Below are 17,413 nucleotides of genomic sequence, written 5' to 3' on the forward strand. Positions count from 1 at the left end.
CAAGCGGATAACGAATCAGCACAAAACTAAGAAAAACACACGAGAATCCTAAACTTACAAGCAAAAATAAGCAAATAAAGCGGAAACAGTGCGTGCCCTCTAGCGTTCATAATCAAAGGCGTATATTTGAGTTGCTGGTGCTTTCGCTCGGCGCTCGCGTAATGTAATGCGCATACGTGATTTATAATACACTGAAAAATGATCTTCTTGGCATGTTCTTGGAAAGGTTTGCTTGTGACTGCGCATATGGAGCGGTACATGGAGCGGTATGTATAGCGTTTACGTCATAACAACAAGCGTCAGCTGTGTCGGTTCTAAACACTGCGCGAAGCGCAACGCGAAGTCGGAGGTACCGTAAAGGTTGGTAGTGGCGTGCTTTACAGCTAGCACTTTATTTGCGTTGGTGCAGCAGCGGAAACGTTATATGAACAATACGTAGTTGAACGATTAAGTTGGTCCGTACCCGCAGACATTGTGCGTAGGAGCCAAAATAGCGCTTGGCTACTCGTATCTCTAGGCTTAACCTTGCAAAAAATGGCAGTCGTGCGTGTGCCTCTTGTTTTCAACTGATGAATTATGCGTGTGTGCCAAGTGGCACACGCAAAAGCGTAGCTAATCTTAGTTCTCTGTGTTTGCATCGATCTCTGAGTTCCTGTTCTGCGCAGCAGGTGTATTGTGTTGAGGCCCTACACTAGCGTTATGTAATTCTGTTCGGGTACGAATTAATTCAAAACATCACGGCAGTATGTTAGCCGTGGCTCGTCAGAAAGCTACTGATAAGTGCGATTTCCGCAAGGACGTGCATAGAGGCTAGCAAGAGTTGAGTAAACATGCAGTTTAGTTTGGGGGTTGTACTGCACAAAAGAAAGCGTGGCTGTAAAAAAATAACCGACATTTAATCAGTCGTGTGCCTCCTCTTCCTTTCCCCCCCGTATGTCTTAGTTTAACGTAACAATAAATTAAAACGCTTCTTTCTTGAAGTGAGTTACGTCCTTCTCGTTATCACGGCGCATTACGATGCTTGCTTTGACAGTATTGGCAACGAAGATCAGAGGAGTGTCACGCAGAATAGGTACATATTAATTGCGATCGTACTTTTTCTACGAGGGCCTCATGCTTTCACTTGCAAAAATGTGGTGTGTATGCTCATATTAAGTTGCCGCTGTTCAAGCGGTAAGTTTTATGAGAATTGTATGGAGATTTGTGGATTCGTCTGTGTATTCCCCCCGTTTTCAACTTTTAACATGATAGCGAAGGGCCCCATGTCACAGAAAATCCGGCGTCGGCGCTGTTGTCGTCCTGCGAGCCAAAATTGCCGTATGTGTATTCTATACTACACTAAAGTTCTTCAATCACTAAAATTGCTCATGCCTTGTCTTACATTATTTACACGGTTATTCCTTGGAAGTTCAAGAATGACAGCCCACAAACAAATGTCCTGAAACAAAATGACAGCGCATGCCTTTCATGTTAAATCTTCTCAGACAGAAATATTAAAAATGCGAAACAGAATATCGGCCTATGCAAGAGGCATTGTTTTTACCAGAAAGTTCGCCTTTGTGCATAGCATTCGCCGCCAGCGTTACCTAGTAAACATTACGGTTACGTAAGCTGCAGTTGCCGGGAAGTGGGAGAAGCAGGCAGGGATCTTTGAATGCTATCGTGTTCCACTCATACAGGCGAAGCTGTTCTGTCTCACTTGAGTTTACCTGTAAACAGTTGCTTAAGTCCCATCTTTCTTTGAAGTGATGTAATTTGCACTGGTGCACTCGCTTTCTCTTTTTCATGTACTAATTTATTTGTGCCATATGTGTTATTCTAATTTCTAGATGAAACGTATTGGAGCTGCAGAGAAGATCTTGCTGTGAAGATGAGTGCTGACAGTGGTGCAAGTGGTCAATGTGATGAGGCCGCTCTCGGCAAAGAGGCTGATGCCGATGAGCAAGCTAAGGATAGCAAGAGCCAGGGGAATTTGGATGGGAGATTGATGAGGAAAGACGACAGTGGCATTGGTAGTGAACCAGCTGATGACCGCCCAGAGGTGTCTGCGCACGCAGCAAACGGAGGGCAAGAGAGCCCGGACTCTGGAAACCAGGACTGCGCCGAGGCTGGAGCATCTGAGCGTCAGGAGGCACCTGGCACAGCTGAGAAAAGGCCCACAACGGAAACTGAAGATGACAGTGATGGTAAGTAGGCTTGCAGAAACAGATGGGAGGGGGGGGGGGATAACTTGCTGGACAAGTTGGTACATATAACCATAGTGACCCTGTGATGGCCAACAGTAGGGGGTTGACATTATTCAATAAATAAACGCAAGATGATGTACTTGACACACAAATTATACTTTCTTCTTGTGCTTTAATTTGATAATTTGCCATACAGCTTAAATTTGGTGTTGCACATCAAGGGTTATGATCGAGGTTTTTTTTTTTTTCTTTTTTTTTTTTTTAGTGTGAAAGGGTGCAGCAGTCCGAAAGAAGTGTTTTTGCACTAAAGCGTCATCCCCCCCCAACATCGAACAAACCAACAAACAAAACCCTACCACACCAAAACATGTCTCACACCGAACTCCAATTCATTGCATCTATGGGTAACGGAGTTCCTGACACGACGCAGAGCGCACTTGTCTTCGGACAGTGCCAGGACCACTGTCATCCATCAACGACTACACGTACTATGCTAGTCACATGAAATCTTGCAAAAGTGAAACTATCTCCGAAAGTAATCGATTGCCGAGACTGGGGGGGGGGGAGGGACTTTTAGTATGTACCCCATGATACTTGTTTTAAGTTGCATCTTAGCTTGTTTCACCACACATAAGTAGTGTGACGTTCTGCCATAACATGGTGCAATGTGAAAGTTAGTACATTAAAAAATTTCGGTTAGGCACACTAAGTACGATTTGCTCATCATTCTTTAAAAGAACTGTAATGTTCATTTCTTTATCAGCATATATGCTCATACGCTGCACTAGCACCACACAAATTTTTTCACCGCCACTGCTATAAACTGCATGTGAATCGGAGACATAGAGCTTGCAGTGGCAGTCATGTGGCGGTGGAAACAGCCATATGGTATGCTCTCTGAGGCGGTCATCTTGGTCAGTGCACGTTGTCAAAAAATGGTGTCAGAAAAATCTGTTCTTAATACCGATAGAAAAATTTTATATCTTTTCTTTTTTTTTTGCTTTATTAGACAGCTACAAACTCTCACTATGGTATAGTGCTAGAATTCCTCGAATGCACAGCAAATTATTATTAAATATAACCTGTTTTTTAATGCAACCATTTCAAAGTAAACCAAAAGCTGTGCATAGTAGCATAGTGTGTATTGAACAGGACTCCTCTATTCTCCTGAGACCTGAGTACATCTTGAAGACATGATTGCAATTTAAGTCACTTCTTATTACCGACTGGTATGTTACGAATGTGACCCCCCCCTTCCCACCTTTTTTTTTTTTTTTTTTAATTGTCACGTAAGGTGCTGAAGCCAGCATCTCCATGTACGTGGCGGAAGTAGCCATATTCTCATGTTACTTGTCTCAAAAGCCACTTTTGTTGGTGTAAAAACATAGAGGTGTAACATCGTGTGATAGGTTGGCATGTTGATGCTGCATCCTAGATTTTCATGTCTCGCAGTATTCTGAATGGACCTCATTGTTCATTTTTGTCATTTGTAACAACACGGTGGTATAGATCTATATAGCGTCAATCCTCTCGATAGCTGACAGCAATAATATGACTAAACCACTTCCAAACAGTTTGCCATGCATCTGACTTCACATCGCAGATGAATATCTTGCATAATAACGTCCGAGTTAGTTTATTTGAAAACGATCGAAGGCAGTGTGCAATGTATTATGAAGTGTTTTAAGAGGATAACATTACAAAGATCAGAGACGGTGATTTCGTAGTGTCATAAACTGCTGATGCAAACACCAGCCAGCCTGGTGTAGTGGTCGAAAGCCACACAATGACTGTGTATGCTTGGTCCTCTGTTTTCGCTTCTCTTAGAATGCACAGTGACATTCTTGCCTTCTCTCCCATCTTATCCTGCCATCATAAGCGTTTGGCAAGTATCCGAGGGGCAATCGGAAAGTTTTGCAACTCGGGTATGAAGAAAACTACCTGGAGCTTGAAGTAAAATCAGTTTAAGTGACACTCACACTGATGCACTTTTCCCATTTGATTGAAAGGCTTCCGATTCCTTTAAAAAAAGAGAGAGATTGCTTTGCTCTGTTGCAACTTGCAGTACATTCCAAGTCATCAAAATTTGTTTCCTAGAGGTGCTCCGTCATATTCAGGAATAAAAGTATTAAGTCACTGGGGGCCAAGTTGGGACTATAGGGTGGGTGGTCGAGTTCTTTTAAAGGCACTCTCTTCACCTGAGCAACACAATATTTGTGAGACGAAACTTTGTCATGCAAAAGTACGCCTTTTGTCATCAATCCTTTTAGTTTTTTCACAATGGCCACACACACTATTAAAGGGCCCCTCATCAGGTCACATAGCAAATTTTGGTTATATGCTGGAAATTGTTACGTGCCCTCTAGTAGTGTTCTACCCTAAGAATCTTTCAAATTGGTTCATTAATAGCCGAGATGGAAATATTTCAGTCCCATGAACCCATGAATTTAGGAGGCGAGCATCACAACCAACATAGACACTCCACTTGCCCCCCATCTAGCCTCCACAAAGCAAAATTCCTTCCCTGTGTTCTCTGATACCGGAGCTGGAGGATTGCGTGTCGCATACATCACAGGCCCTGCCTTCTTTTTTTCTTCCTTGTGTTTTTGCTGCCTAGCGCACTTCTGGTGATGGTCTCATGTGCAAGCTGTTGCGTTTGTCTTCTTTCGTGCAGCACACAATTTTGCACGCTGTGCAGGAGAACACCTGACTAGTTGTATAAGTCAGTGCTACACGAGCACTGAGGCAGACGCAAGTGGATCAAAGAGCATGGTCATGCACTGGAACCCAGTAGAAAATGGCAAATACCGTATTTTCGCGCGTATAACCCGCACCAAAAATTCAAAAAGGTTAGCGGTAAAGTTGGGGTGCGGGTTATACGTGAATTTTACTTGGAGGTGTGGCTTCACGGCACGCTGCAGTGTAGCCACACCTTGAGGCAAAGCTCTCCGCCATTTAGTTTCGTTATCTCCTAGGGAATCCTACCCTCTCCCCACCACTGCACATTGAAGATCCCTTCTCCCCTCCATCATGGTCGTCCATTCTCCTCCTTTTTACGGGTCGGCATTTTGCGTATCACGAATAACGCACATGGTACCGGTGAACTCGTACGTCATCCGTTCTCGTGGTTCACACGAAGCGCTTCGCGATATAGCTGATAGCCAAATCGCCGTTGCCCATGCGAGTGCTACTCTGGCCGCACAGTCACCCTCTGTCGTGTGAATGCTAGCTGCACCTGCGAAGTGGCCCGATTTGCGTCAAATGTCACGTGAATAATTTGTCCGCAATGGCTTCCGTCGTGTGAATTCAGCTTTATCAGCATCGCCGAAGAGGGGGGAAGAGTGCCGCTGGCCGATGATGTGATGATGTGGACGAGTCGTGTAACCGTGAATGGACTGTTTTTGCAAAGATTTGAGCCTTGTTGCATGCAGTTATTACCGCGGGCTATACGCGCGGATATTTATTTTATTTCCCGGCTGTTGTAATTGGGGGTGCGGGTTATATGCGGGAAAATACGGTAGTTTCCTTTTTTGCGCATGTCACTAAGGACGTGGGAACAAGCAGACGAAACGGAAGTATGTCCCTCTTGCTACGGCATGGAGTAAATCAAAGACTTGCAGACATTCGGTTTGTAGGTTTTATTATTTCTTTAAACTTTAAATTATCTATAGAAGCAACAGAACAAACAAATAACTGATGCCGCCCTTAATAATTTTCGAAGTCGCATGTAACTAACGCCACAGCACTGCCATTTATGCGGTTCACGTCAACTCTCCGGCTGGGAGTACGGTGCCCGCGAGGAGAAGGGCTCACAGCATTTGGTTTGAAATTTCAGCTCTTTTTTGTGGCATATAGCGGTGTAATACTTTGCAGGCTTGATCGTTAGTACACATTGTACTGTATACTGCACTTGTCAGTTCAGAATGGTCAGACCTGGTGAGGGGCCCTTTAATACATACCTGCCAACTCTCTCAAGTTTTGCTTAAAGTTTCCGAATTCAGTCTTCTATGATTCTACAAATGCTTTATCAAGTTTCACAAAAAAATAAATTCTGTTACCGATAAAGTTTCACCCATCGGTCTCCAAACATAGTCTCGGAAGTCTCCTGATTGTTTGTTAAAGGACATCAAAGGTGTACTTGCTCTAAGCAAGTTTATTCTGGCAATTTGCTTGTGCTTCTGCTGTGTAGACAGTTGCATTGTTTATGGGTCTCACTGGTAATGCCACATATCACCCTCAGTCATAATGTGGGCGTGTAAGACTTCTGGGTCGTTTTCATATAGGCTCAATAACTCATTGGATGCAAGCGTAGTGTTGATTGCATGGTGTCGATCTTCCATAGGGAGGTTTTAATGGAATTTATTGTGTTTTTAAAAAAAGATTTATTTACATACCCTAAGGGCCCCTAGGGGCATTACAAAGGGGGGGAATTTACACAATCCAAATTTGCATCACATACAACAGAAAAGAGACTTTGGTGGCTGAGTGGTAATGAGCCCTCGTGTTTATTGCTGGAGCCGGCCTAGCCATGGACGCAGGCGGGATGGTCGCAGCCTGAGGAAATTCTAGGATGGTGACCATCTAGTCAGACGCTGCGCTTGTTCTCCTCACGAGCAAGGCAAACTTCAACCTTGTCGTCACCACAGTTATGGTGGCGCTACAAGACCTTTGACCACTGCCAGATCCAGAAGGGGGCACCCCCCCCCCCCTCTTCCCTTCCTCGTTCTCCATACATTTTGATGATAGTGCCTCCCTCTCGAGGCTACCTTGTATTTATCCCCTCCTTTGACATGGCCAAAATGACATAAATGATTGTGCGCACACTGCCACGTAAAATTCTCAATTCTGTAGTAATTTGGAACACCTTGATTCGATGATTATTCTTAATAGGGATCTCGTCGCATTATGTGATGTAAAATAAGTGGAATTTCTTGGATTAAGTGACACTGTAATTTATTGTTTGTTGTTTGTTTGAGGAATTGAGGCCTCATACCTCACACCAACTGTTTAATATAACAAAAAAAAAAGCAAGACAGATTCTATGTCAGTAGTCTCTTGAGCGTCACCTCCATCAACAGTGACAGTTCTAGGCCATGCTTTACAGTGTACACACCTGCCAACTCTCCCGAAATTTTCTTTAAAGAGTTTGCAAATTTAGGCTTGTGCTATGATTTTATTAATGTTGCGTCAGGTTTTAGGAAAAATAAATACTATTAACAAAAATCACTTGTTGGACTTCGACCGTACCGTTAGAAGTCCCGGGTTCGAGTCCCGGACCAGGATGAATTTTTCTCTCACTGTGAGGCTTTTCTTTCGTGTAACCCATATGGGTTTCCTTTGTAGCAATTGCTACGATTGGGTGTATGTCGCATTTTCCCTTTAATTACTTCTCTCCACCTAGCGGGCTTCCGCTGAACTATTACATCTTCCTATGTCAGCAAAGGCGTTGCGCTGCTGAGCACGAGGTCGCGAGATCGAATCCCAGCTGTGGTGGCCACATTTCGATGGAGGCGAAATGCAAAAACGCCCGTGTGCTTGCATTGTAGTGCTCGTTAAAGAACCCCAGGTGGTCAAAATTAATCCGGAGCCCTCCACTACAGTGTGCCTCATAATCAGAACTGATTTTGGCACGTAAAACCCCAGAAAGAAGTAGTCTTCCTATGGTAAAAGGATTCCAGAGGGGTACCTAATTTGAGCAAATTTATACAGACAAGTTCCTGAAGCAGTCAAAATCGAAAACAACAAATTCACTGAAAAAGTGAGTGAGGTCTAAAAACAGTCTGTTGCTTGTCTGTCTTTGCTACTCGAAGTTTGCTACTGCTTTTGTACTGCTTATAATCGTAAATCATTGTTAGTAAACTGCGCTTGTATCCCAGAAAAGGTGTGCGTCTCCTCTGGCTAGCCCAAAAGCCTTACTGGCACTTACTGCAGGTTTGCAGAAGCAACCTCGCTGCGCTTTTCCTTGAGTTGAGGCCGTGTTCCAGTCCAAGTACCACCACATTGCACAACTCACCAGTGTAACAAAAAACGGCGTCCCTTAAGCCTGACAGTGACATGCAGAATGTTCACGTGCAACTGCATGTCTCACTGTGCTTAATATTTCGCTGCCTTCACACAAGCTGAGGCTTTTTCTGTCTCCATTTTGCCTAGGCTTTCCAGAGGAGAAGAAGCAGAAAACAGAGGACAAGAAAAAGCGCAGGCTGCTCAACCTGCTGGGTCGGACGCGAAGGTCGGGGTCAACATCTGAAGACACCAGTGGTGACACAACCAGAGGAGGTGGAAGCAGCAGCTTTTTCACTGAAGACTCTGACGACAACATCTCCATAAACAGTGATGACACCTTCCACATGAGCCAAGATGACAAAGAGGAGGTACAGTTGTTGCGTTATCATTATTGGAATGTCTCGTATGTGTATATTTGCTTATTTCGTTTTTGCCTTTAGTTGAGATATTGTGCAGTTACATTACCTGTTAAATCAAAGGTAGTGTATGTTAATAGCTGTATAAGCTGGCAAAGTGGCTCAAAGGAAATGATTTCTCCTACTCTCTCCTATTTTTGTAACTGTATTAAAAAAAATTCAGTAGCGCTGTGTTTTATCTTTAAATACGAGTTGCCATTTCTTGAAAGCCACATAGTCTTGATGTATTATAGAAGGATCAGGGAGGCTGTGCTAAAAATATATAAAAAGCACCGCCCAAGCACTCTGTACAGATGGTTAACCGGCGAAGCTGAAGCGTGAGGCCCCGGTGTTTAGCAGTGGGTTAATCCCGACGCTGTATTGAAGCGTTTCTCAATTATCGGTTACATGTTTGTGTTTCTAGTGGAACGCAAGCGCCAATGGCAGGCGGATGCTGCTAACCACGACGCCGAGCTAACTCGAGATATCGAACGCATGCGACAACGGCGAGCCGAGGAGGCGGCGTTGCGGGCAGAGCGGCATCAATGTGGCAATGGCGGAACGTGTTCGCTAACGACATCACTAACGGCACTGCCATTTGCGCGCACGCCTGGGTGCGACATAGAGAACAACGTAACTGACGGCGCAGCCAATGGAGACGTTTATCTAAACATGTGGGGAACGGTTTTTCGTTTCGCCTAGCCATATACAGCTTTCGCTGTAAAAATAAAATGCACGAGAATATATGAATTCCTTCCAAGTTTAATTCTCATTGTAACTGTTATTCCCATATAGTTGATGAACGAGAAGAAAGGGAACCGAGGGGCCCGATTTTTATTATCATATCATAAGAAGCCAACAAACAATGACACCAAGGACAATATAGGGGAAATTACTTGTACTTGCTATGTGAATTAAAGAAATGATAAATTAATAGAAAGGAAAACGGATGAAAAAAACAACTGTCCGCAGGTGGGGAACGAACCCATGTTTTCGCATTTCGCGTGTAATGCTCTCACCATTGAGCTACTGCGGAGCCGTTTTCCCATCCGCTTTCTGGGGTATTTATCTTTTACAACTAGAACTAACCCTGGGAGTGTTAGCCAGCGCCACCACTCACAAACCTAGGGGCGGATGTGAAACATCCTTTCTGCCGCAGGCGTCACGAGCACGTGATCTTTTTGGGTAATGGCAACCGGTCAATAAACCCACATATGCTACCAGAAGGCATCAATGTTGCCGGATTCGAGCCCTTGTTATGTAATGAACGAGAAGAAAGGGAACCGAGGGGCCCGATTTTTATTATCATATCATAAAAAGCCACCAAACAATGACACCAAGGACAACATAGGGGAAATTACATGCACTTACTAATTGAATTAAAGAAATTATAAATTAATGGAAATGAAAATGGATGAAAAAACAACTGTCCGCAGGTACGGAACGAGCATAAATGTACAATCATTGTACATTGGAAAAGTGTACAATCATTGCATTCTACCGGTGCTAACATATGAGACAGAAACTTGGAGGTTAACAAAGAAGCTCCAGAACAAGTTAAGGACCGCTCAAAGAGAAATGGAACAAAAAATGTTAGGCTTAACGTTAAGAGACGGGAAGAGAGCGGTGTGGATCGGAGAGCAAACGGGGATAGCCGATATTCTAATTGACATTAAGAGAAAAAAAATGGAGCTGGGCAGGCCATGTAATGCGTAGGATGGATAACCGGTGGACCATTAGAGTTAAAGAATGGATACCAAGGGAAGGGACGCGCGCGCAGATGACGGCAGAAAATTGTGTGAGGTGATGAAATTAGGAAATTTGCAGGCGCAACTTTGAATCGGCTAGTGCAAGGCAGGGGCAGTTAGATGGCAGGGAGAGGCCTTCGTCCTGCAGTGGATAGAAAAATAGGCTGATGATGATTATGATATTCTCGCTCATGACCAATTTAGTCAAAGTGAAATTTCAGTGGATTTTGTCTTTAATATATAATCCAGTGCATTAAAAGTTTAACAGAATGCTACACAGTGTCTTGGCATGTTTACCGTGAAGGCAGGTTAGAAAACACATTACCCGTACACTTCATAGAAACTCTGGAAACTTGGCCTGGCAGTCACCACTGCTTTCGTGTCATGTGCAGGATGCAGAAAGCCTAGAGGGCAATTACGACCCAACGCCAAACACCCCTGCACCCGCATACAAGTGGCTGGTCTGGGATGCCTTGACGCAACGCCAGTATGGCCGGCCGGCAGCTGCGTCACATGTGGACAAGTTTCGCTTGGACTGTTACGGCAGCCGGCGCATAGTGGAGCGACTGGAGCTCATGTACAAGATGCACGCCCATGATGGGTGTGTCAATGCGCTGCACTTCAACTCAACAGGCACTCGGCTGGCCAGTGGATCGGATGATCTCAGCGTCGTCATCTGGGATTGGGCCACGGGTGAACCTGTGCTCAAGTACGACAGTGGCCACCGGAGCAATGTGTTTCAGGTGCGAGAAGAGGCTGTGCTTGATGTGGTGAACTCTCCTCTCCCCCTCCCCCCAGTAAGAGTGTGAATTGTATGCCAAGAATGTGCTCTGAGTGTAACAGGATCTGCCATTGCATTGCTAGTATTTATTCTTTGCGAAACTCGAATTTATGAGGGAAATAATTTGCATGCACTAAGAGGCATTGCTTGTGTTGTGTCACCATAGCTTGCCATGGTAGTGCATGTTAATGCTTACCATGGCAAGCTGCCATGGTTACCTTAACCCTTTGAGGGTCGAATTTTTTTGCCAAATGCGACCCCCCAGGGTCGATTTTTTTTATTGCTGATTTAAATTCTTCGAAAGAACCTATTTTGAAAAAAATATGGTCGTTATATTTTTTAGAGTGACAGTAAAGTGAGGAAAAAATCATTTGTGTTGTAAAATACACAATGTTTGTTTATGAATTGGAAGATAAGCGCACTGAAAAATGGTTGGTGTGCACGTCCGGAAACCGGAACAAGCGAGAAGCCTTGCCTTATCGCCAACAAGGTGCGATAGAGCTTTTGTGGTCTCCAAAAAAGGAAACTCAAAAACGGCAGCATCGTTTGTGTATATACGCGCCTGCCTGGGAACAGCTGTAATCGCGCTGCGGTGGGCGATAAATGATCGAGTAACAAGCGGTCACCCTTTGAGAGATTTGAAACCAGATAGCCACCAGTTAAGCGCATGCAACAAGCGGGATCCGCCGCAGGTGAAAACCGTAATTTTCCGCCGGTGCCGCGCGCGCATGCGTGCGCCTGGTTGCGTGAGCGATAGCCGACACCCCGTTGCCATAAAAAAAAAAAAAAAACGGAGAGGCATTGGCGCAAGTAAAAAATTCCACGCGTTTCCGTCAGTGTGGCAGCACATGCGAAGCAAAAGAAATGATCGAAAAAGGCACACTTTTTAAATGTACAAGCGATAACGTGCATGTACCATTTTGAAAGTGTTCGCGGAGGACGTACATGTACGGCATTAACCCTGAAAGGGTTAAACTAGTGAACGTCTGGAAGGTATGATATCGGTGGGTGTTTTGAGAATGCAGGGTAATCACAGTAGCCGCCTAAGGGGCTAATGTGTAGTGTGGAAAGTCAAAGTTAACTCTTTTGTTACCATGCCCATTGAACTTAGGTCACTGGTGATCCAAAGGCACCGCGCTAAAATTTTAAAATACCGGCACTCCTGTGGACTAGCTATGCCATCTAGCGCATTTTCTAAGCACTTACGTATTATTTCCCGAGTAGCTACCCCCCAATTTGAATGAGAATTTGAATGGGAAAACAATTCATTTTGATGAATTTGGGAGTCGGTGACGAATGACAAGATTTCATGCCACATCGATGATATCTTCACATCAGCGGTACGAATTAAGCTAAGCCAGCCATGCTTTCGTGTGCACTCCGACCCTGTGGCTGATAGCGTCTTGTGTACTGGGACGGCGCTATCATGAAAAGTGCCGGCAGCGGGGAGCGAATGCTTTGTCTGCCTCTCGCTCCAGCGGGTCACCAAAACTGGAGATTACACAACCTCCAATACTAAACGCATGGGAAGACAGCTTACATGATGCCATGCTTGCTCGGCACACCCACTTTTTGCACACGCAGCAGATTACCTCTAAAGCAGGGTGCGCAGCTTCGTATGCGCTCAGCCCGTTTACAGCCATGCGCAGCGATGGCCAAGACTCACGCCAACTTACCATCCACTCCGCCCCCCCCAGCCCCCTCGCGTGTGCTTGATTGCGTTACCGCGAGCTTGCACCCCTTTTCCCTTTGCTCCCACGGGAAGGCAGCACTCATGAAGCCACCATTCTTCTTGTCTCGCACGCTTTCACTCGCACATAAAGCACACCGTTCGCGGAACACAGAACATGATGTGGCTCCACTTCGGCAGTCACTCTTGTCGATTTGAGAGGTGCATTTGCAAGCAGCGACTTGTAATTCAATCATTTCACCACTTGCGTCCGCGAAAGTTTCCATTTATTGTCTCGGAATTCATTTGCGGCGGCAGTAAAATTTCGTTATATTGAAATCGCATACAAACACACTTCGTTATATTGAGGTTCTAAATACGTGTTGTTCTATGGAAAAAAGGTTATGAAAAGTTAGATACTTCATTATATTGAGAATTTCGTTATATTGAAGTTCGTTATATCGAGGGTTAACTGTAGTACTAAAAGATGGTTCACACAGAGAAGAAATGGACAGGGAGCTGGTCCTAACCACAAGTACAAACCTTCTTGCACAGCTTTGCTGCTGTTCTTAATCACTAAGCAGCATGATATGACATAGACGGACATGCATTATATATTGGGGATGGGAATTGAGTTATGACGACATGCCAGGGAACATTGCACAAGATCGAGGCATAGCTGTTGCAGTTACCGTATTTACTCGCATAAAGAACGAACCCTCAACTTTTCCAATTAAGAAGTATGTATTTTTCTCGCATAATGAACGCACCCTGAACTTTCTGCCGTAAAGTAGAAGAGCAACGATACGATTTGGAGTCTAAGATTGCGTCCGGATGCGATTGTATCGGACACCGTAGCGTATTGTGTGTCTCCTACTTTTGTTGTGATAGCTATTATATTGTTACGCGCTATGCCGAGCATGGAAGAATGCGCCAGAAAGCCGGTCAAGATGACGTACTGAGTAGCGCTCGTGTTGTTGTTCTGCCATCTTGCCTGCAGCCGTCTCTCTATATATATCTTGTAAATATAATTTTCCTATCCCTTTTTGCTACTCTCATCCCCGTGGCAATATGGACACTCCAGGTGCATTTTTGCCGTTGGCGCTGACGGTTGCACCTCTATCGCCCATGTTCAAGGGAGGGAGGAAAGCGGGGAGGAAACGCGCCGTATTCCATCGGACGCATGGCTCCGGGGGTAGGGGAGGGAGGGCAGCGGTGGCATAGGTACTGCGCATTGTGCGGCCGCGCACGTCCTATCTTGAAAGCGATCTGCGTCAGGGGCTGAGTCTAGGTGTGACAGCAGCTGACACCTTTGTGCGTGTTCCGTTCTCGTTGCTCAGTTTGCGTTGAAGCGATACACAGCACGAAGGTCACTTTGCTCGCTGTTGCTGCTGCGCTTCCACGCACGGTCATCGAGTGTGACGAGTTCATGTTTGCCATTGCGCACTGATGCCATGCTTGTTAATTTACATAGTTAGCGAATGTGTGCAAGTTTGTACGGCTGATAAATCTACTATCCTTACATTGTATATAGCTGTCTAGCATTTGCTATCGCAGTCGATGGTTCACCTTTCGGGCGAAACTGCAACATTTTTAGAAGTGGCCGCAAAATCGCTCAAAATTTTATCCCACATAATGAACGCAGCCCCAACTTGGCGCATATCTTTCAGGAAGAAAAGTTTTCTCATTATGCGAGTAAATATAGTATTTTGTGGGGAGGAACTGCCTGTGACATCACTGCAAAGGTAGTAATGTATACAGCAAGATAGCATTGCATAACTGCGACTGTGCAGCTGCAATAGACAGATTTCACCATACTTACAGCGTATGCGCAGCAACCTAGCCAGCACCACATTGCTGCCAGCACCTTTCTAATTAAGCTTCTCCAATACAACTTTTACGTAACCACAGGAATAGAATGTACCATATTTACTTGTGTAATACCCTTTTTTTTTTTTTTTGAGTCTTGTCAAGGTATGGATTTTGCACAAGCTGGGCATGTGACTACTCACTAAAACCACAGATGGCATTGTGAATTATGCACACAATAATTTGAACATTGGTTGCACACTACACTCAAATTTATTCAAAATTCAGAACCAGAGCTCAAGTTCCATTTGATTTTTCATCGCTCCCACTCTTCATTCCCATCGTCACTGGAGCTTACAACCTCATTGGAACTCTCCCAAAGACGATCATTCTTTGTACCGTCCATGCTGTTAGGTACTTCAGTAACCTTAAAACACTCGGCAACAGTGTCAACTGATACCAAATATTATTTGTTCAAATTGCAGTCTTCTTTTTTTTCCTACCTAGTAAATACAAATACTGGAGTAGCTGGGAAAAACGTATTACAGTTAAACCTACTTATAACAAACCTCCATATAACGAATTCCTGGATATAACGAAGTTTTTCTATTCCCCGCCGTTACTCCATAGAAGCACATGTATTTGAGACCTCCACGTAATGAAGTGGCAGCGGGAGACCCCCTCGATATAACCAATTTTCCCTGCCGACAACCTAGAGATTTCGCCCCAGATTTTGTCATTTTTGCGCGAGCAGCAACCAGAAGCACCTTCTCCGCCGCGACAGAATGCGATGCGAGCGCACGTGTGCGTGCGTGCAAGCGAGCGTGTGCGAGGCGGGCCTGCATCCCTCGACCCGGCGATTTTGCCGCCGTGGGCATGACTTTCCCCCCCCTTCATTCAAACCTGATCCTTCCGCTTGCTACAGCTGGCCTACCCCGCCTAGCCAGCACTCTCCTTTTCCAGTTGATGTTGCCGATGCGCTGGCAGACGCTGTGACACATCACAGTCGATGAGCGCGGACTTGCGCTGTCAAACTCTGGCGGCGTGTGGAAGCGCCGCTGCAGAAGCGAGCGAAGGGACCTTCGGGCTGTTTATCATTTCAACGCAAACTGAGCGCCGAGAACACACAGCACGCACAAAGCTACGAGCCGCCGATGCACCTACACTGCCTAGACTCTGCCCCTACGCAGATCGCTTTCAAGATACGGCCCGCGCGCCGCTGCTGCGCAGTACGCAGTTGATGCCAGAGTACAGTACAACGCCGCCCGCTACCCCTCCCCCCCTCGCTCCCTCGCCGGTGCCACGAGCACAATGGAAGAAGGCGCGCTGCCTCCCTGCTTTTCTTTCTTGCGCGCGAGAGATTTAGATGCGGTCGTCGGCTCCCCTCGCACGTTTTCACTCGCACATACAGCATACGGTGCGCGGCGACTGCGTTGTTGCCCTTGGACTTTATACGGAACATCTATGAGCCAAAACCAACAACGCGTCATAGACACCATCTTTAAACAGCAAATACGGATCTCAAGGGCCATACTTTTTCTGGCGGAAACTGAAAATATGTCATAGTTGTCGCCCCCGGCAGTTTGGGCGGTCAATGCCATCGTCAAGCCACCAAGCCAAGCGACATGAAAAGTCAAAATGGCCACTCGGGCCGGCGCGGGGTGGCAGTTCGCAACGTATGATGCGGGAACGGTCCCACAGTTGCGACGCAAGAGCAGGGTTACCAATGCATTGGGTTTTATGGGAGCTGTGCCGGGACCGGCGGAAAACGACTAACAGCCGGGAAAACGCAGCACCCGGGAACGTAACAACGGGGTTCTACTATAACACTATACGACGCTACAACTCCATCGTGACGCTCGCTCTTCGTTTCCGATGCCTCGCGCTTGTGCAAAATGACACGCGTCCACACATCCGGTACCTGGTGTTACATTCCAAGGATGAGGGCTTCGACGGAAATGGAAAACGGGTGCGCGTCACAATTGAGGGCACGTTAGAATCGAGTAAATACGATAAGTGTTTGTTTTTCGAATTTTCGTGCCGAACGTGCATATAACGAAATCCTCTTTATAACGAAGTTTTTGGGGAATTTGTCAATTTCGTTATATCCAGGTTTAACTGTATACACAAGTGTGCTGAACGTGTTGCTGTCATCAGCGAGTGGGGATTTAGTGACCTTATACTTGATTGGGAACGTGTAAGGTTTTACTGCACATAAGTTTTGGGCACTCTCAAGTTAAGAGGTAGTTCTCTGCTGCATTTTGTGTGCTTGTACCATGCACTCACTTTCTTTTTTCTTTTTTTCTTTGCCATACAAACGTGGACTTAAAGTGTGGGCTATACCTGAAATCATTGTGGTTGAAGTGCCCAGACAGCCGCATTTTATCTTATCCTTGAATGAAAGAAGCTCTTTCAAAGAGAGATATACGGAATAATGTTTCTGTGTTGATGGCATTGACCCCACTTATTCTTTATGGAGTGGCTTTTCTTTCTGTGATACTAACCGGTTATTTTCATTCCTCTGAAACAATAATGGTGCAGTTATTTGCTCCAGGGTTGCACACCAAATGGCCTTGTTTACAGTCATCCTGTACCTTTTCAGCTCTCCATTCAAAGAGCACGAGCTGTGGCATTAATGATTTAGTTTGCTAGGAATGTACACGACCCCTGAGATAATGAACACTTTGATGAACTACTGCAGTGCCATGTCTACCAAACTGTCGGGACAAAATTTGTTGGGAATGATCAGTAGAAACTGGATTTTCAGGCAATATGCCTATTTTTTCCTATGTTGTCATGCTTATTTGATATAAAGTAGCTGA

General features: G+C 45.3%; 1 protein-coding gene across 3 annotated transcripts in view; it reads left to right on the top strand.

The window, feature by feature from the left end:
• The first annotated feature begins 114 nt into the window (after nt 1-114).
• The window catches only part of LOC119455922 (DDB1- and CUL4-associated factor 8-like), a 58,178-nt gene continuing 40,879 nt past the window's right edge, over nt 115-17,413 (top strand). The window contains exons 1-4 of one of the 3 annotated variants that reach the window (XM_037717456.2): nt 115-266; nt 1,830-2,186; nt 8,337-8,557; nt 10,725-11,075. In XM_037717456.2, the coding sequence (XP_037573384.1) occupies nt 1,871-2,186; nt 8,337-8,557; nt 10,725-11,075 (888 nt within the window). In that variant the 5' untranslated portion in view covers nt 115-266; nt 1,830-1,870. Of the gene's footprint in view, nt 361-1,829; nt 2,187-8,336; nt 8,558-10,724; nt 11,076-17,413 lie in introns of all 3 variants that reach the window. The other 2 variants (XM_049669429.1, XM_037717457.2) reach the window with 2 other exon arrangements.

This window comes from Dermacentor silvarum, chromosome 6 (assembly GCF_013339745.2).
Source record: "Dermacentor silvarum isolate Dsil-2018 chromosome 6, BIME_Dsil_1.4, whole genome shotgun sequence".
Taxonomy (NCBI): domain Eukaryota; kingdom Metazoa; phylum Arthropoda; class Arachnida; order Ixodida; family Ixodidae; genus Dermacentor; species Dermacentor silvarum.